The following is a 19,373-nucleotide window of genomic DNA, read 5'->3' as shown; positions in this document are numbered from 1 at the left end:
GTGTCCTTACATTCTGAAAAACTTTATTATATAAACTATTGAACAAGACCTTGCCTCCGTTTTCTCTTTCTCTCTCATTGTCATTCCTTCTAGTTAGATTTGGACTTCCTGGAGTGATTCCCTGAATTTCCTTTCTATAATATTTTAAAACAATTTCTCTTTTTATTCTGTTCTCCAGGAGATTTTCCTAATAATAACTTTCAATCATTCTACTTCATTTGTTTTTGTTACTTGATATTCATGTTTGCTCTAATTTTTCTCATGGCATCCTGTTCTTTGTGTTATGAATTCAATATCTGCTTGACTATCTAGATGCTAGAAGGCTTATATAATGAAATAATCGAGTAGGCTACAATAAATTAATTCTAGAAGGTTGCCTACCTAAATATTTAGTCTCTATCTAAATATATCCAACTAGTAAACTTCAAAATTTCTATAACATTCTCACTTGTACATATAAATGCAAGAATTTTAAATCAACAAATTAAATCTGGCTGTTTTTATTAAAATAATATATATGATCAAGTAGAGTTCATCTGGGAAATGCAAAGAAAGGACTTTGACAATATGTTCCTTCTTATTAAAAAAATTAAATGCTTCAAAAGATATTTAAAAACTATTATTAGAATTTCACATCAATTCCTCAAAACAATTGTCATAAATTAAAAATGAAAAAAAATCAAACTCAAGAAAACTTTAACCATCTTTATATTTTTCATATAAATTAATCTATATATTTCATATAATATAGCTAAACCTGAAAATTCTTTATTAAACTGGGGATTGGGGAAAGGTTTGCATTAATCATTAAGTAATATATAACAAAACTTCAGCCACACCAATGGAGAGATTAATTAATTCTGTAGTTTTGTCTGATGGACACAAAATGTCCTACTACCTCAAAACAGCAATAAGAACTTAAAAGATTTTAAATATAAGTGTGTGTGTATGATATCTAATGACATTAAAATATCGTCATCTATTAATATTGAAAGTTGTATATCAGATTAACTAGTGACTCATCTAGCAAAGAGGATGGGATAAAGCACTCACTCCATTCTAAAATTTAAATGTCTTTGACAGTTGTGAAGTTGACAGGATAAGGAACAAGGGAGGGAGAGGAACACAGACCATGCTCAGACTAAGAACTGCTCCAGTAGAAAGTTGGTAAGGGGTCTGTAAGGATGAAAATGGAAAATGGACAATCCTGTCATCCTCACAATTTTGGGTAGGGCCACTATGACTCTAAAACTAATAGTAACATATTAGCTAAAAGAATAACTATATATTTAGTACACTGATAAACCATAAAGCTTGTTTTCGATTTAGGATTAACAATCCATTTAGGATTTTTTTTTTTTTTTTTGAAGTAGTGGGGGACTGACCTAGGGGTGTTTTCTGAGCTATCCCCCTATCCCTTTTTAGTTTTAATTTTGAGACCGGATATCACTGAGTTGCCCAGGCTGGCATTGAACATTCGAATCCTCCTGTTTCAGCCTCTTGAGTAGCAGGGATTATAGGTATGTGCCACTACTCTGGGTTTACTTCAGTGTTTCTGAAACAACCACCATAACAATATATAAATTTCCCCAAATGTTATCATCCTCTATCTCTACCCTAGTTGTAGCTGTATAAAATCTTATTTTCCTCCTGCTCAGTGGCATAATGGGATGCTTATCTAACTACATGCCTCTTTCCTCACACTATGGCACTAAGTTAATTATAAAAGTCTGTTTAAATTTAGCCACCTGTCTTTTGTTTTGCTGCCTATCTGGACCTTTTCTAAGCAAGCGGAAAATCTCCAATCAGTCTGTTATCACAACCAGAATGCAAGAGATTAGTGACCACAGGGAGAAGGAGAATCAGTTTACATCCTTTCAGGCAAGAGAATAACACTACTTCACAAGTCAGAAATATGAGGCTCCCTGACCTTAATTTAGAAAATCTGCAGTTAATAATCACATTAAAGTTGGTTTAACATGCCAGACAGTTTTTGTTTCCTCTGTTGTTTTTACAATTTAAGTGTCCTTTGTGGTTACTAAAATTATTTGCTGAAAGGCATGTATTAACATTTAAAAATATTTAATCCATAATAAAATAGGTGTATCTGAATTAAAATGTACTTTGTGTCAATTTTTTAGAAAGTGAAAAACATTGCTTATACTTATCCAGAGTAGAATTTAGTAATTTAACTGCTAATTACGAGAATTAATATACTTAATTCCCTTCTTAATTGAGGAATAAAGTAGGTTTTTCACTATAATCTGTCAATCCAAATAAAGAACCATATAGATTCCACCACTGTCACACATTCACCTCTTCGCCCAAAAGGTTAATTGTTTCTTGAAGGAAAGAGAAGCAAGCCTGAAGCTACAAATTCTGCAAGGAAACCAGGTCAAAGGACAGCTGTGAAGAGCAGGGGCAAGCGTGTCAGGTGATCAGTCAGTATGCAGAGGTAAAGGGAGAGAACCTGGTTTCTTTTTCATAATCAAATACTTACTGAAAACAAACGTGATTAACACCATAAGCCAAAAAGAAGCCTAAGTGTTCTTTTAAAGTGTGATTAACTTTCACTTAACATTCTACTGAAGGAACTCTATTAGCTGAACCCATTCAGTTGCTTCAATGTGATTTACAAGTCATCCCTGAAAGGAGTTTTTTGAGTCTTTGCACACCTGTTCTCTTTTAGAGTAATTTATACTCTGTGTGTGTGTGTGTGTGTGTGTCCGCACGTGCACAGTTACTAAAATGAAATGTATAGTGCAGCTACAGAGATGATGCTCACAAGATAAAAATGCAGTGTAAAAATGCAATGTGATAAATCCTGACATAGAAGAAAAGTTACAGTGGCAATTTTTTGGTGCTACAAAAGTTTAGGTTCATTAACTATTTCCAAGGTTCTTTTGATATTATAAAAACAGAACTAATACTTGGCATGTGTACGCAACGAACAACTGAAAAAGTCACATTTGCCACTTCCATGCACGCATAAAACAAGTCTCCCTTAGGGAGGTCTACAGAGAGGAAAAAAGGAAAAGAAACACAGGATGAATTTGCAAAAGTTTGAAAAAATGTCTTTGTACCAACACTACTCTTGTAAATTAAGTATAGATATTCTAGATCTATGAGGTTCTGTGGTTATATCAGGCATAAGTTTTAAAAACTTTCTCTCCTCTAAAAAATACAGAAAAAAATTAATCAGATTTTAATGACAACAAATTAAAATATTACTTTACTCAATTTCCTATCTCCTTTTAGCATTAACTAAAAATATTACATACAAAATTAGAAGTAGTGCTGTCTTCAATGGAAACACTAAATTGATGTACTTTTTCATTAAACAACTAAAAGTTTTGGTCCCCTTTCAACCAATGTTTTATAACCTTGTAGAAATTAGTAATTTTTTTAATCACTATATTATTAGCAGTTGTATAACTGCAGGGTCATAGTACTTAAAACATCAATAACCATGGATATTCATTGATAAATCATTATTAACTTACCTTTTACACACATATTTAAAAATTAGAAAATAAAATGCATATCCTAACAACATTCTAAGCAGAAGAAAGGTTTCCTTGTAAGGTTTTCCAGTTACTAAAGTACTGGTCTCTTCATCAAACAGCAAAATAAATTTGCTACAGCATACAATAGCTATTTTCCCCACGATCATACTTCAACTGTGAAATGAAAATAATGCAAAAAAATCTTATAAATATTCAAATAGTTTTAAAATGTGACTTCAAAAAGACCTGTGTAGTAACAATATTTATATAAAGTTTTAAAGAAGTTTCTATTTAAGAGAATAAAGGGGAAAAAAAACCCTCAGAAAATTTGGCAGTAATTTTTGTATGTTTGTTTCTAAATTTAAAGTGAAGTTTACTATGAAAAGTAAGTTTATAGGCCAGTTTTTTGTTTGTTTTAGGTAGCTGTATTCAGTGAAAATGTTCAGTTCTTTTTAAAATTCTGTATTATCAAAAAAGATCTGATAGCATACTAACAGAAATGAAGGGAAAATTTAAAATCTTTGCTTTCAGCAACTCCTTAAGTATTTTTAGATCTATAGAATATATTTAAAATAAATTTAGTAAAGAATATTTACTATCCTTTATGAAAATATCAATTTTACACTGAAATGTTTTTTCCTAAATTTTTATTAAATGTTTACTAAGTATTTAGTCCACGCCAGACACTATGTAAGTGTCTAAAGATTCTCTAAGTTTACTGAATTAAAGCACTTAAAGTGTTAAGTACAACACCTTTATAAACAAATACTTTGTCTTCTAAATGTTAGCTTTGGACATTCACACCTACATACGAATGACCATACATACGTGTGAATGATCATAGCACATAGACACACAGCTTGTCAAAATGAATAGTTAGTATCATCCTTGAAATAAAAAGTCAAACATTCTATTTGTATTATAGGACTAGGACTCATTTAATTAATCCAAACCACCTGTCTAAATACACTAGCAATCTGTACAATGTTAAAAAGATCCAGCTGAAATACAATCTCTAATTCTGATCAGTTTGAGAACTGTCTTTTCCACAATTAAAGGGTCACTATAAACACAAAACCTGGCATTGTTTTTCTCTGATTAGGTTTCAGTAGCTCAAGTAGGCCAAACACTAGAATTCCTCAGGCAGCTGTTAATTGTGGACCAGGGGACTGATTCACATCTGCTTCTTGCTTATTTCATTAATGGTTCACTTCCAGGTCCTCAAAGAATTGCAGCCTTTCTCCAAAGACAATGTAGGACCCATCTATGTCTGCCTCCTACATAGTTAGCTTGTTCTGATTTGTCACTCTCCATACAACGCAAATCTGAGTGAACTCACATCTGTCACAGATCGACCCAATTCGTGGGCAATCTTTTCCCATCGACCTGGGGTCCCTCCTGGGAACTTAACCATACTTCTTGTCAGCTGGCTGAGGTCCTCTTCTGTCCATTCAGGTGCCTGAAAAACATTAAAGAAAATGAAAGAGATAATTGGGAGAATGCTTGATAAAAAATTTAACAAGCATGTAAAACAAATTATTGGTAACATGCTTTCTACAAAAACAAAAACAAAACTCTAAAATGTATCTAAAAGTTTATTAGATAAAGATTTGAGTTGTATATTAAACATTAGAATACAAAATTCCAGCAGCCTTAATTTTTCCTACATGTACCAAATAAGAAAGAAAGAACAGTACAAAACTAGGTTTTTGAAGGCATTAAAAAAAAATTAGTTTTACCTTAAAGTGAGAAATCATTATCAAAGCCTATGAAATGTGGTGCTGCTCACAAATGCCTCACATGACTATTAAAGGTTTTGAAGTTTAAAAAAATTATACCTTATAGAAAACAAAAAATCTTACAAGTATAAATTAAAATATGATGTACTGGTTCAGAATCAGAAATGAGACAAAGATTTTTTATGGAAAAAATTTCAATTTTAAAAATAACAAATTTTCAAGAAGTTTAATTTGTGAAATGATAACATTTTACAAAACTTGAGAACAAATAAAATTAGAAACTCCTGTGACTAAGATGTAAACTGTCCAATCCATGCAATGCAACATATCAGTTGTAAGAAGGTAAAGAGCTGCTAGAAGTTGGCCAAGTTATTAAACTGAGTAAAACATATTGAAAATTACAAAACCACACAAAGATTCTAACAGCAACCATATCCTCTGCATTATACTCAGCCCAGCCAGTGGTCAAACCCAAAATTTAGCAAAGCAAAATAAATTATTATCAAATAACAAAATCATGTGATGGTTATTTTATATTACATTTTAGCACTAAGCTATCCCCATCACAGGCAGTAACCACTTTGGTATAAAACAATAATCAAGTAAGTAGTCAGCAGAGAGATTGAGGATGCTTACCTTATTTTCCTTTCATTAATTAATCAATTAATTTAAAAAGGAGAAAAGGAAGGGAGGAAAGGAGTGAAAGAAAAGAGAAAGAAAAAAGACAAGGAAAGAAAGGAAGAAAGGGTGGAAGGAAATCTTTGAAACAAATACCTTTTCTAATCACTATTTCCGATAATGAACAGGCACACATCAGGCAGTTTGCATTACAGAACCATCAGCACAGAACAACAGTCAGAGGTGAGTGACCCCAGGGACTATCTCCACAGCTACAGCAAAGCTTCTCCCTGACACTAATCCTCCCTGTCATTCTCCCACTGTGCTCTAACCACACTGACATCCGCCTGCCTCACTGCAAGCTTAAGGGGGCCCTTCCTGACTTTTTACTGTCTCCCCCAATCAATGGTTCAAGCGTGCTCTTTTCACCATGTCCAAATGGCAGCTTCACTCATAATCAAAGTGCACTGCCCCTGTTAAAGGGCTTTCCGAAAGGCTCTCCTATTTGCATTCATTTGCAAAGCAAACTACTTTTATTCACTTTGTTCTGCTATCAAGAATGTTCCCTGAAGCAGATAAATTGGCATAAATACAACCTGCCACTTAAGAGTCAGTAAATAATAGCCAATAGTAGGGAGGATTTTATCAATCATTCTATTTTGTATCCACTAAGAGCTGAAAGCCTCAAACATATTCATCAGCACGGTCCCTACAATACATGCATAAATTCACTTATATAAAAAGGTAGCCTACATTGGGTCTAGTTGGAATTTCTTTGATATTTAATGAATATCAGAAATCTAATTCTCCATATCGGATGATTTAAAAATTTACGTGTCGGATTTTTTTTCTTTCTTTTTGCCTTATTTAAGGAAAAAAGTATTATTCTTTTTCAGATACCATTTAGAGGAATGTAATTGGATTTTCAAGGAAATAATATTTTTACTGGTAAAAGCTGAAGCTGTAATAATTATACAAAATGGTTTCAGAAACGCAAGAGGTAAGTTTTAAGTAGAATTTAAATATAAGCTTACTGTACAAAATCACACCATGAAGAACATTAAGTTGAAACTGCATGAAGACACACATTGATACAGTACTCAAACCATGTAGTATATCAATAAAAGTTTCACACTAAACCAAATCAACCAATTTCTGCGTTAACTTAACGATATTTTTGGAGCAAAACAAAAGTGTCTAAAATGTCAAAACCAGAAATCATTGTTTTACATAATAAACCAATTAAAAAAAATAATTTCTATTCCTAAGAGATTGGTTTTCCAAATATACTACATATATGAACAATAGGCATTAAAAAAATCTGATTTTAGTTCCTTGTTAATGAGAGTCTTAAAGTTCCACCTTTTTTCCTGGAAAGGGAAAATTTTAAATAAAATATTTGGATCCATATCTTGAAAAATCACCTACTGCCATGGTGAACTTGCCTTTTAGATTCATAGTTCTTCATCACCATGATTTTTATGATTAATATTTTAAAAAGATCAATAATAACTAGGACCATAGTCTGAAATCTGAGAGAAGCCTTTTAGCAATTCATTATTCTCTCTCCTACAGCTGTAAGGCACTTTGGTGAATGTGTAATTCCTCAGCAATAGTTAGTTGTGTCTTTAGAAGCAACAGAGCCTACTGTGATCCAGCTACTACAGCAGCCATGAGGGTGGTCATGGTGTGAATGTATTCTCTCTGTTCTAATCTGGAGCCAATTGTAGCTGTGAAAGTCAAATGAATGCATAAGCATACTGCTTTGCCACTTAAAACCATGTGTGTCCAATATTACTGAAACACTGGGCCAAAAATTCATCTCTACAGTAAAGTAATGGAAGATACCACATGGTGTGGGGACAGCTGTTGTGACTACACAAGCATTCCAATTTTGCATCAGAAAAGCCCCACTCTGGGAATAAATCTCCATATTAAATAAAAAGTTAAGTTTTCAAATAATTCAGTATTTTTATGCAATAACCCAAAAATATTTCTACGGAAAGAAATGATTGGGAAATTTAAATTGTAATACCAAATAATGTCCCTTTGGGGTGAATTTTTTTCATGAAACCTGTTATATTCAAAGATTTGGTGTCTTTGAAAATCTTCTAACACTTTTGGGTTATAGGGGTAGGGGGCTGTAGGGGAAAGTACACTATATTTTCACATAACCTATATGTACATATTTCCCTTCACAGCTTTAGACCATAAAATGTTAATTAAAAAGTATCATGCAGTTTATTTGGTAATGAAAAATTATGGCCAAATTAAAAGAAACGTACTTATTATATTTTCATATTAAATGACAAAAGGTCCTTTTCTATCTAATAAATAGATTCAGAAACTCCCTAATGAGAAATATTTCCATTGAAAGGACCAATTAATGATCGTTATTTATATAATAACAATAGTTAAAATTCAGATTCAATGATTTTTAGAAGGTTTAGCCCAACTCATAAATTCTCAGAAAATTTACCCAAGAAAATAAAATAGCACCCTTACATACCATTACCCATTTAAAATATCAGATGTAGAGCTAATGTTAATGGCATAATACCAATCTAGTAATCTGCAACCCTCTAACTCTATGTTCCCTATGTACTTTTTGTTTTAGAAAGCATTTAGCTTTCAGCTATACAATGTATCTTTCCAACTTAAAAATTGAGTAGTTAGGTACCTTTGATAAACATCTATGTAAACAATCTATGTTAACATTGACAAAATTAAAAATGAATCATTCTTAGGAAGAGAAACTCTTTCAAGGGCTCTCTTCCCTCGTTTGTAGGGGGCTACCTTCTTGTTATGTCATCACATGACCTTTTGTGCATTCATATGTATGTGTGTGGGGGGGATTTCTGATCTTTCTCCTCTTATAGGAATACCAATCCTATTACATTAAGGCCCCACTCTTATGATTTCATTCATTTAATCTTAATTACCTTCCCAAAGGCCCTCCCTCTAAATGCAATTGGGGCTAGGGCTTCAACATATGAATATGAGGGGACAAAATTTAGTCCATAATAGGGAAGAAATACATAAAGAAAGCTGAAACAGAAATTATAACTTAAAAAAATTTTGGGGGGGTACTAGAGATTGAACCCTGGAATATTTACTCACTGAGCCACATCCCCAGCCCTTTTTATTTTTTATTTTGAGACAGCATCTTGCTAAATTACTTTGGCCTTTCCAAGTTGCTGAGTTTGGCCTCAAACCTGCGATCCTCTTGCCTCAGCCTCCCGAGTTCCTGGGATTACAGGTGTATGCTATGATGCCCAGCAAAGAAGTCCATAATTTGACCCAATTGGTAGTCTCAAATTTATTGTAAAAATTTATGCAACAAGTAGATAAAAGGGCAGGGAGTTACTTGTGCCTTTTATAACACTGGCTCTGACTTAACTGAACATCTGTTGAAATATACTAAAATTGGTAAGCCTTCATGCCCTTAATCAATACTAGACATCCCACTAAATTTAAACAAAGTATCCCTATAATATTAGCAGAGTTACTGAATATAATATAGAGGACAAACAGGTATGCCTAACCTTAACTACCAGATCAAATGTCTTGCCTAAATTCTCTATAATCATAACACCCACTGTCTGAAAATATCCCAGAGTAGTCACAAACTCTCTGACTCGATGAGTAATGAATAAAACTAGGTCTTTGGCACTTACAAATTGCCTTGATAAAATGGAACCTATGGACCTACCTCTTCCCCATTAAAATGGTTAATATGCCTCAATATGACTTAACACAGATCCTTCAATGACTAATACCCATTATACAAGACCTCTTTAGAAAAGGGGTTATCCTTACTGGTAGTTCATTTAACAAGCCCAATTTGGCCTGCTCTTACACTTGAGAAAAATGAATGGTACCTCATGGTAGATTACTTCAACCTTAATACTGTGGACTTATTAAAGGATCAATATCCAGTACTATTGAAATTACTAACAATTTAATTGGGAGCTGGTAAATATTTTGCCTTTATAGATTTGGTGAATGTGTTCTGTTCAGTGTCTATTTCAATAGTCTCTTAACTGCAGTTTGCCTTCAGTTCTACAGGCACCCAATACATTTTCACCTAGTTGTGTGGTACTGAAACAGTCCTGCCATAACAGAATCTTTAAAGGCAAGAACTTAACTATATCTTACTTCAGGACTGCAGTTATGACATTACATTGATAACATTCTTCTCTGAGAAGATTCATTAGATACACTATTTGGCACACTATTTAGGACATGCAAATACAAAGAAGCTTACAAAAAGGAGATGGGTCACTGCCTTACATGAAATGCAGAGTCCTTGCCACCTTGATTTAATTTCTTAAAATCATCTGGTTAAACTGACGGCTGCTCCATTCATGCCATTGCTAAGAAACAACTACTGATCCTAACAGTTATCACAACTTCTTTTAGGCTCTTTTAGGTTCTGGAGAAAATATGTTACTCATTTACAAATTATACTAAGCCCATTTATGCTATTACTTGCACAATGGCTCACCATGAATGAGGCCTCTTATAACTAAAGGGCCCCTTATAACAAAAACAACTAACATTTCTGGTATTACCCTACCCTTTCATTCCTTTACTGAAGAGCAACCTTTACTTAGTTTTAGGGAGTTGTGTACAAATAATGACTTTGAAATGGCAAAACCAAAACTATTTCGACTTTGTCAAAATTAAACTTTGGAATTTTAAAAGAAATGATTTAAAAAATGAAAAGCCATATCTGGGAGCAAATATTCACAACACACATCAGAAAAGATTTGTATCATAATTTGTTTATCCATTCTCCTATTAATGGATATTTGAATTGCTGTCAGTTTTTGGTTATTATGTATTAATAATACAGCTGCTATGTCAACTTATGTACAACTCTCTAAGTGGCATTTGTTCTTTATCTCTTGTGTAAACACCTAGAGATGGAATTGCTAAGTCATAAGGAAAGTATATACCTAATTTTATAAGAACCGACTTAAGTGTTTTTCCAGAGAAGTTATATTGTTTTGTAGTATAACCAGCAATGTTATGAAAATTCTTGCTATTTCATATCCTTGCCAACACTTGACACTGTCAGTTGTTTTGACTTTGACCATTCTGGTGGGAACTGCATTTCCCTGATTACATATGATTTTGAGTATTTTTATGTGTGCTCATCAGTAAACTAAATATCTATTTCATAAAGTATGTGTTCATGCTTTTTGCCCATTTAAAAATTTTTTTATTATTCAGTTGTAAGAATTCTTTATATTTTGTGAATATAAGATCTTTGTCATATATATATATATATATATTTTTTGAATATTTTCTTTCAGTCTGTAACTTATATTATTTCATTTAAAATTCTTTGAGCTTTATTATGAAGTAGTTTTAGATTTATAGGAAAGTTGTAAAAATAGTAGAGTTCCCCTATACTCTTTTTCTTCTTCCATTTTATTTTATTTTTTTTTTGAAAGAGAGAGAGAGAGAGAGAGAGAGAGAAGAGAGAATTTTTAATATTTATTTTTAGTTTTCAGTGGACACACCATCTTTTTTTTTTTTTATGTGGTGCTGAGGATCGATCCCAGCGCCTTGCACATGCCAGGCGAGCGTGTTACCGCTTGAGCCACATCCCAGCCCCATTATTATTTATTTTTATTAATTAAAACTTAAACAAGGGCTGGGGTTGTGGTTCAGTGGTATAACGCTCGCCTAGCATGAGTGAGGCACTGGGTTTGATCCTCAGTACCACATAAAAATAAAGATATTATATCCACCTACAGCTAAAAAATATATTTTAAAAAAAGATGCTAAATTTAAAAAAAAATTTTTTTTTAGTTCTAGATGGAAAAAATACCTTTATTTTTATACCAGACCTTAAACTACTACAGAGTTGTAGTAACAAAAAGGGCATTGTATTGACACCAAAATACACTTGTAGACCAATGGTACAGAATAGAGGACACAGAGACAAACCCATATAAATATAGTTATCTCATAGTTAAGGGAAAGGTGCCAAAAACATATATTGGGGAAAAGATACCCTCTTCAATAAATGGTGCTGGGAAAACTGGAAACCCATATGCAATAAAATGAAATTAAGCCCTTCTCTCTTACCATGCACAAAACTCAACTCAAAGTGGATCAACGACCTAGGAATTAGACCAGAGACCCTGCACCTAATAGAAGAAAAAGTAGGCCCAAATCTTCATCATGTCAGATTAGGCCCTGACTTTCCTTAACAAGACTCCTACCGCAAGAAATAAAATTAAAAATCAATAAATGGGATGGATTCAAAATTGTACATATTAATGGGGTATTATATGATGTTTCAATACATGTATATATCGTGTAATGTTCAAATCAGATGAAACATACCTATCTCCTCTAACATTTATCATTTCTTTGTGGTAAAAACATTCAAAAATCCTGAGCCACATCCCCAGCCTCTTTTTTAATATTTTATTTAGAGACAGGGTCTCACTGACTTACTTAGGGCCTCCCTAAGTTGCTGAGGCTGGCTTTGAACTTGCAATCCTCCTGCCTCAGCTTCCCAAGCCACTGGGATTACAAGCGAGCACCACCATGCCTGCTCAGATGTCTCTTTGACATAGTGATTTAATTTCTTTTGGATATATACCCAGCAGTGGAACTGCTGGATCATATGGTGGTTCTACTTTTAATTTTTTGAGGAAATTTCATATTGCTTTCCATAATGGACACATCCATGTACTCTTTATTCAGCTAACTATGCTATTAATTATCCTATGTGTTAAATTGTTGTAATGAGTCTCCAAGATAGTCCTTAATAACTCCCATCTCTTAGTATATTCCCTTATGTAGTTTCCTCCCACAGTGGCTAGGCTGACCTGCGTAACTAATAGGAGATAGTGGAAACAACAGAGTTGTGTCTTCTAAAAACAGATTATAAAAGACACATAACTTTTGCCTTGCTTTCTCTTGGATTACTTGGTTCTAGGGAAGTCAATTGCCAAAATGTGAAAGGATGCAAGCAGCCCAAATGATAAGTTGTGATAATGTCTCCCTTGGAATCAAAAGGAAAACATTCTTATTATCTAATGTAGTGATGACAATGCCTCCCTCTGAAGGAACGAGTAGCCATATTGTCTGTTGTAAAAGATTTGGGTTTCCTAAACTCAGGACTCCTCTTCTGTATCATCTCACTGATTGTATAAGGGTTAACTGGTCCTTTTATTACTCTGAGAGAATTGTCCTCAGAGAACTGGCAGAAAAATGCTAATACCCTACTCACCCTGGAAAGCCCTTCTTGTCCTTATGTTGAAACTGAGACCCTTTGGAGATGTTATCTTGCTAATGGGAGAGCAGATACTTTAGATTAAGGTGGATTCCTTAGAGAAGGTCACCACTGTACAAGGTTGTCAATCAGAAGTGAAAATCCCATGGCTGAAGTTGGAGACCATGTTGGCCATGGTACTGAGCCCAGAGTTCTCAAAGCCATGGTGGCCTGTCACCTGAGAGAAATCATGGGGCCACGAACACTGGAAGTACATGTGGTTGAGTCACAAGCCACTGTTGTGCTACTTAAAACTAAAAATAAATAATAAGCCTTGAAGCCTGGGGGTATACCTCTGTGGCAGGACACTTGCCTAGCATGTGCAAGGCCCGGGCATGGCAAAAAAGACAACAACAACAACAACAAAGTTAAGTTTTATTTAATGGCATGGAGTCACTCTCATTCCCTCTCCCTAATCTCTTCTTTTCTCTCTCCTTCCCTTGCTGTACTAGGGATTAAATCCAGGAGTGCTCTACCACTGACCTAAGTCCCCAGAGCTTTTTATTTTTTTACATTTTGAGACAGGGTTTCTTTAAGTTGCCAAGGTTGGACTTGTGACTCTCCTGCCTCAACCTCTTAAGTAACTGGGTACACTACCACAGCCAGCTTAATTTCTAGTTTTTGACAACTATTTTCCAAAACAGTTATACCACTTTACATTCCCATCAGCAGTACATCAGAGTTCCAATTTCACACCCTTGCCAACACTTGTTATTATCCTTTTTATTATAACAATCCTAGTAGATGTGGAGTGATAGCTCATTGTGTTTGATTTACATTTCCCTGATGCAAAAAATATATTCTAGACAAATATCTGAAAAGGTCTGGTGTCCAGAACACAGTAAAGAATTCTTACTACTAAAAAGGCAAATTATCTAACAAAAAATGGGCAAAGGATCTTAATAGATATTTCTCTACAGATGATATATAAAGAGTAAGTACATGAAAAGATGTTCAACATCATTAGCCACCATGAAAATGCAAAACAAAATCACAATAAATCTGAATCTTGGGTCTTGATTCAGGATAAGTAAGATTTTGAGAGACTCAAGAGGTACAGGAGTTAGATCATACAAAGCTTTGCTGACATTCTTATAGATGCTTACTAGGGCACTATCTCAAGTGTTTTATGTATATGAATAATTTAATCTTCACAATAATCTATAAGATATTGTTACTACAGAGGTATTTACAGAGGTACTGAGAGGTTATATAACTTCTCCAACATCTCACAAATTTGGTCCCAAATGAGTTCAATACAAAAATTCATCAATACTCCTAATTTCCTATAGGAAAAAATAAATCTAAGTTCCTATACATAGCATCTAAAGACTACCTATCTAGCCCCTTCCTGCCTCCCAGTTTTATTTCCTCTTGATCCCTGCCTCAAGTATGCTTCAAATATCCAAAACTACTGGCTGTTCATATTCAGGCCATTTCATACCTCTCTTCCTTTTGACTATTTTCCCTCTGCCCAGAATGTACTACTCAAAATTATCAACCTAGTAACTTTTCCTCTTTTGAAACTAAGTTTCCTCGGTGAAATCTTTTTAACTCCCCAGAATACTTAGGTACTCTTGTTATCCTCCCTCCATATCTTTATATAGTTTTAGTAAAATTATTGTGTTTTATTATGATGATCTCTTTTTATAACTTTCTCAGTACAGATTCCAATCCTAAAGTTTCAGGATTATGACTCTCTCATGTCCTTAATGCCTGGAGCATGTTACAGTCAACAAATGATTGTTGAATGAATATTTTAAGGAAAAAACAAAAGAACTCATAGGAGAAATAAATGGAGAGCTACTAGGCCACTTTGCTCAAAGTGCAGCTCTTTTGCTTAGTAAAGTCAGAATTCTACCAAAGAAATGTTTTCATGTCTCAAGGGACATTTTAATTTATAGATTTATAGCTCTTAGAATTAAATGTGACCTCAAAGGAACAACTATTCTGTTTTCAGGCAGAATATTTTCTGTATTATCTTACTGGGGAAAAAACTAAAACCAAAAGAAATTGAAAAGATTTTTTGCTGTTGCTGTTGTTAAAATCAGGGCATATGATTGGCAGATGCTACAAAGGAAATTAGAAATCTGCCATATTCTTTCCATTATATTCTACAATGGTACATCTGGTACTTATCAAAGATCACATTATTCAAAGGAATGGCATTTGATTCTTAGTTTAATAACTGGGATCATATATGTATACTAAAATCTAATTACCATTTTCAAGCATAAAAGGTAAAAGTTTTAGGAATTAGATTATTTTAAAATAGACTCATTTCAACAGCTACAGACAATCTAGTCCAATGTCCTATTTTTTAAGAAAGAAGAAATTGAGAGCTTAATGTCTTAAGTGAAAAAACTTCCTATGTGTACCAGTAATGGAACTAGGGGAAGACCTCAGGTTCCCCAATTTTAGCTCCAGTAATCACCAGTAGTTTTTTAGGTTACAAATATAAATGTTGTCATAGACAATTAGGATTTAGATGGTATCATTGAAATTTCATTAAAAATATATTTCCAGGGGTTGGGGTGCAGCTCAGTGGTAGCAAACTTGGCTAGCATACATGAGGCCCTGAGTTCAATTTCTAGTTCCACCATAAAAATAAACAAACAAATAAATAAAATCTTATATGTTATGTCCTGTAACCTCTTTAAAAAATTATGTGTGTATGTGTGTGTGCATGTACATATATACACACACAAATTATTAAAGTGGGGTATCTTTTGAATGTTTCTACAAAAATTAAGGCAGGATTACAATTTTATATAGCATTACAGTCATGAAAGTGCTTGAAAATTCTATAAGATCAAGACAAATGATTTTTATTCTAGAAAATAATTTTAAGTATTGTTATAGTATGTGGTAGCAAAGTCCTAGATTCATACTAGGTACACAGAAAACACATGCTGAACTGACTATAAGAACCCATGGTAACTTCAGGTTATTAACCATTCAAAAGGCAAGATCTATGTATTATAGAAAAGGGATATAAGAATACAACTAGGGAAAACCTATAAATCATGACAATTTTAAAAATATATATTATTTAGGTCTTTATTAACCTCTGTAAGTTCAAAGAGAGTTGAACTGAAATCTACAAAACCACAAACATAAACCTATTAGGAGGCTTTTAGATGAAAAACTAAAATTCAGACAGTCTGAGCTTAGGAGCTACTTCTTGGTAGCAGTAGTATATTTTCCTATTTCATCCAGATCTACTTAGGGTCAGTGCAAAATGGTTCCCAGGATGAGGGAAGTGGATGTCAAGATTATAAAAACCAATCTCACACAGGGACCAAATCACAGCATGACTTCTTTGATGATGCTCATATTATGTGCCACCATTTATTTAATAACATTTTTAGATGTGGTGGTTTATTCAGCCATAATTTGTTTCCTAATTTAACATTTGTAGTGATTTTTCTCTCACAGATGTTTATTTTCCTTATGCTCAAGAAAACATTCAGTTGTCATTATATTTTCTTCCTTCTTCATTCATTCTGTGTCTTTATATTTTTGGCTGCTGATATGCTTTTCTTTCTTTTTTCAGCATTGGAGATTGGGCCAAGGGGGGTTTACTACTAAGCCACATTCCAACTCTTTTTTATTTTTTGAGACAGGGTCTTGCAAAGTTGCTGACTCTGGCTTTGAGCTTGCAATCCTCTTGCCTCAACCTCTCAAGTAGCTGGGATTACAGGTGTGCACTACCATGCCTGGTTATTGATATACTTTCTACTTACATATAAACAATATCAATCAATAAGATTTTTTTTAGTTTGAAAAATAATAAAAAATAAAGCACTCTGCTATTCTTTCATGTGTTTCAATACTTAGAATGAAACTGGATATAATAAACACATCAATGAACAAATTCCTTGATGATCTTAGAATACATTGTGCCTGACACACAGCAAGCTTATAATAATTATATAGAATGAATGACCCATTAGTAAGAATGAACGAAAAGATTCTGGCCATTGTGCAAAGGACAGAAATTTGCTACTAAGCAGTTCTCATATATAACCAAGAGGACTAAACTCACTCAATTTTCTAAAGGAATGGAAAACTTCCATCAAAACCAGTAGCAGTCTTAAAAGCAGCTCTCACACCCCACACCAAAAACTATCCTAAGGCCAAAAGAAAATAGAAGGAAAAGGGTTTGGGACAGATTATTCTCAAAATCTGCCTAATGCTTTTGAAGCGTTAAGAATTCCACAAATTACATTATAGGAGCACAAATGCCATAAATAAAAGAAAGTACTAATGTCTCAAAGTAGAGAAAAAGGTTTGACATCAGGGGATGGTGAAAATGAGGTTGAGCACATGAAATGTGGTTCTTAGGTCATAGATTAAGACCCTGGATAATACTTAATGTTAGTCCAAGGTTACTGAACTTCCAAATGGTCTTCTGGAGGAAGGTAGGGGGGATTTACTTATTCAGGATATTTCATAAAAATAGACACACAATATGTAACCTTTTATTTCTGGCTTCTTTCAATTAGCATAATGTTTCAGAGTTCATTCACAGATGTACCAGTTCTTTTTATGGTTGAATAATATTCTAAATGTTTATACACCCATAGTTTATTTATCCATCAGTCTACTGATGGACAGTAGACCATCTGTTGGGCTGTTTCCACATTTTTGGCTACTGTGAATGGTGCTGTGGTGAACGTGAGAGTACATGTATTTGAGCCCATTTTCCGTTTTTTTTGGTTATATGCCTATCATATATATAGTAACTCCATGTTTAACTTTCCAAGGAACCACCAACATGTTTTTTTTTAAGAGAGAGAGAGAGAGAGAGAGAGAATTTTAATATTTATTTTTTTTAGTTTTCGGCGGACACAACATCTTTGTTTGTATGTGGTGCTAAGGATCGAACCCGGGCCGCACGCATGGCAGGCGAGCGTGCTACTGCTTGAGCCACATGCCCAGCCCACCAACCTGTTTTATATAGCAGCTGAAACATTTTATATCCCTACTATTAATTACAAGGATTCTATTTTATCCACACCTTCATATTTGTTATTTTCTGTTGGTGTTAGAGCCATTCTAGTGGATTTGACGTATCTCACTGTGGTTTTCATTTCATTTCCTAATGATTAACTATTTGAGGTTTTTTTTTTTTTTTTGTACTGGGGATTGTTGAACCCAGGGGTGATTTACAACTGAGCTATATCCACAGTCCTTTTTGTTTTTTAATTTAATTTAATTTAATTTTTTTTATTGGTTGTTCAAAACATTACAAAGCTCTTGACATATCACATTTCATACATTTGATTCAAGTGGGTTATGAACTCCCATTTTTACCCCGTATACAGATTGCAGAATCACATAGGTTACACATCCACGTTTTTGCATATTGCCATACTAGTGACTGTTGTATTCTGCTATCTTTCCTATCCTCTACTATCCCCCCTCCCCTCCCCTCCCATCTTCTCTCTCTACCCCATCTATTGTAATTCATTTCTCTCCCTTGATTTTTTTTCCCTTTCCCCTCACATCCTCTTATATGTAATTTTGTATAACAATGAGGGTCACCTTCCATTTCCATGCAATTTCCCTTCTCTCTCCCGTTCCCTCCCACCTCTCGTCCCTGTTTAATGTTAATCTTTTTCTCATGCTCTTCCTCCCTGCTCTGTTTTTAGTTGCTCTCATTATATCAAAGAAGACATTTGGCATTTGTTTTTTAGGGATTGGCTAGCTTCACTTAGCATAATCTGCTCTAGTGCCATCCATTTCCCTGCAAATTCCATGATTTTGTCATTTTTTAGTGCTGAGTAATACTCCATTGTGTATAAATGCCACATTTTTAATCCATTCATCTATTGAAGGGCATCTAAGTTGGTTCCACAGTATAGCTATTGTGAATTGTGCTGCTATGAACATTGATGTAGCAGTATCCCTATAGTACGCTCTTTTAAGGACTTCAGGGAATAGTCCGAGAAAGGCAATAGCTGGGTCAAATGGTGGTTCCATTCCCAGCTTTCCCAGGAATCTCCATACTGCTTTTCAAATTGGCCTCACCAATTTGCAGTCCCACCAGCAATGTACAAGTGTACCCTTTTCCCCACATCCTCTTATATGTAATTTTGTATAACAATGAGGGTCACCTTCCATTTCCATGCAATTTCCCTTCTCTCTCCCTTTCCCTCCCACCTCTCATCCCTGTTTAATGTTAATCTTTTTCTCATGCTCTTC

At 34.0% G+C, this 19,373-nt stretch overlaps 1 protein-coding gene across 1 annotated transcript in view; it reads right to left on the bottom strand.

Moving 5' to 3' along the window:
- Nucleotides 1-19,373, bottom strand: part of Dnajc1 (DnaJ heat shock protein family (Hsp40) member C1) — a gene marked incomplete at its 5' end in the record, with an annotated part of 219,254 nt that overhangs the window by 27,855 nt on the left and 172,026 nt on the right. Inside the window, one exon of the mRNA XM_015495287.2 lies at nt 4,846-4,965. Within this exon, the coding sequence (XP_015350773.1) occupies nt 4,846-4,965 (120 nt within the window). The remainder of the gene's footprint in view (nt 1-4,845; nt 4,966-19,373) is intronic.

Source organism: Marmota marmota, unplaced genomic scaffold (assembly GCF_001458135.2).
Source record: "Marmota marmota marmota unplaced genomic scaffold, marMar, whole genome shotgun sequence".
In the NCBI taxonomy this organism is placed as follows: Eukaryota; Metazoa; Chordata; class Mammalia; order Rodentia; family Sciuridae; genus Marmota; species Marmota marmota.
This window is presented reverse-complemented; position numbering and strand designations above follow the sequence as displayed.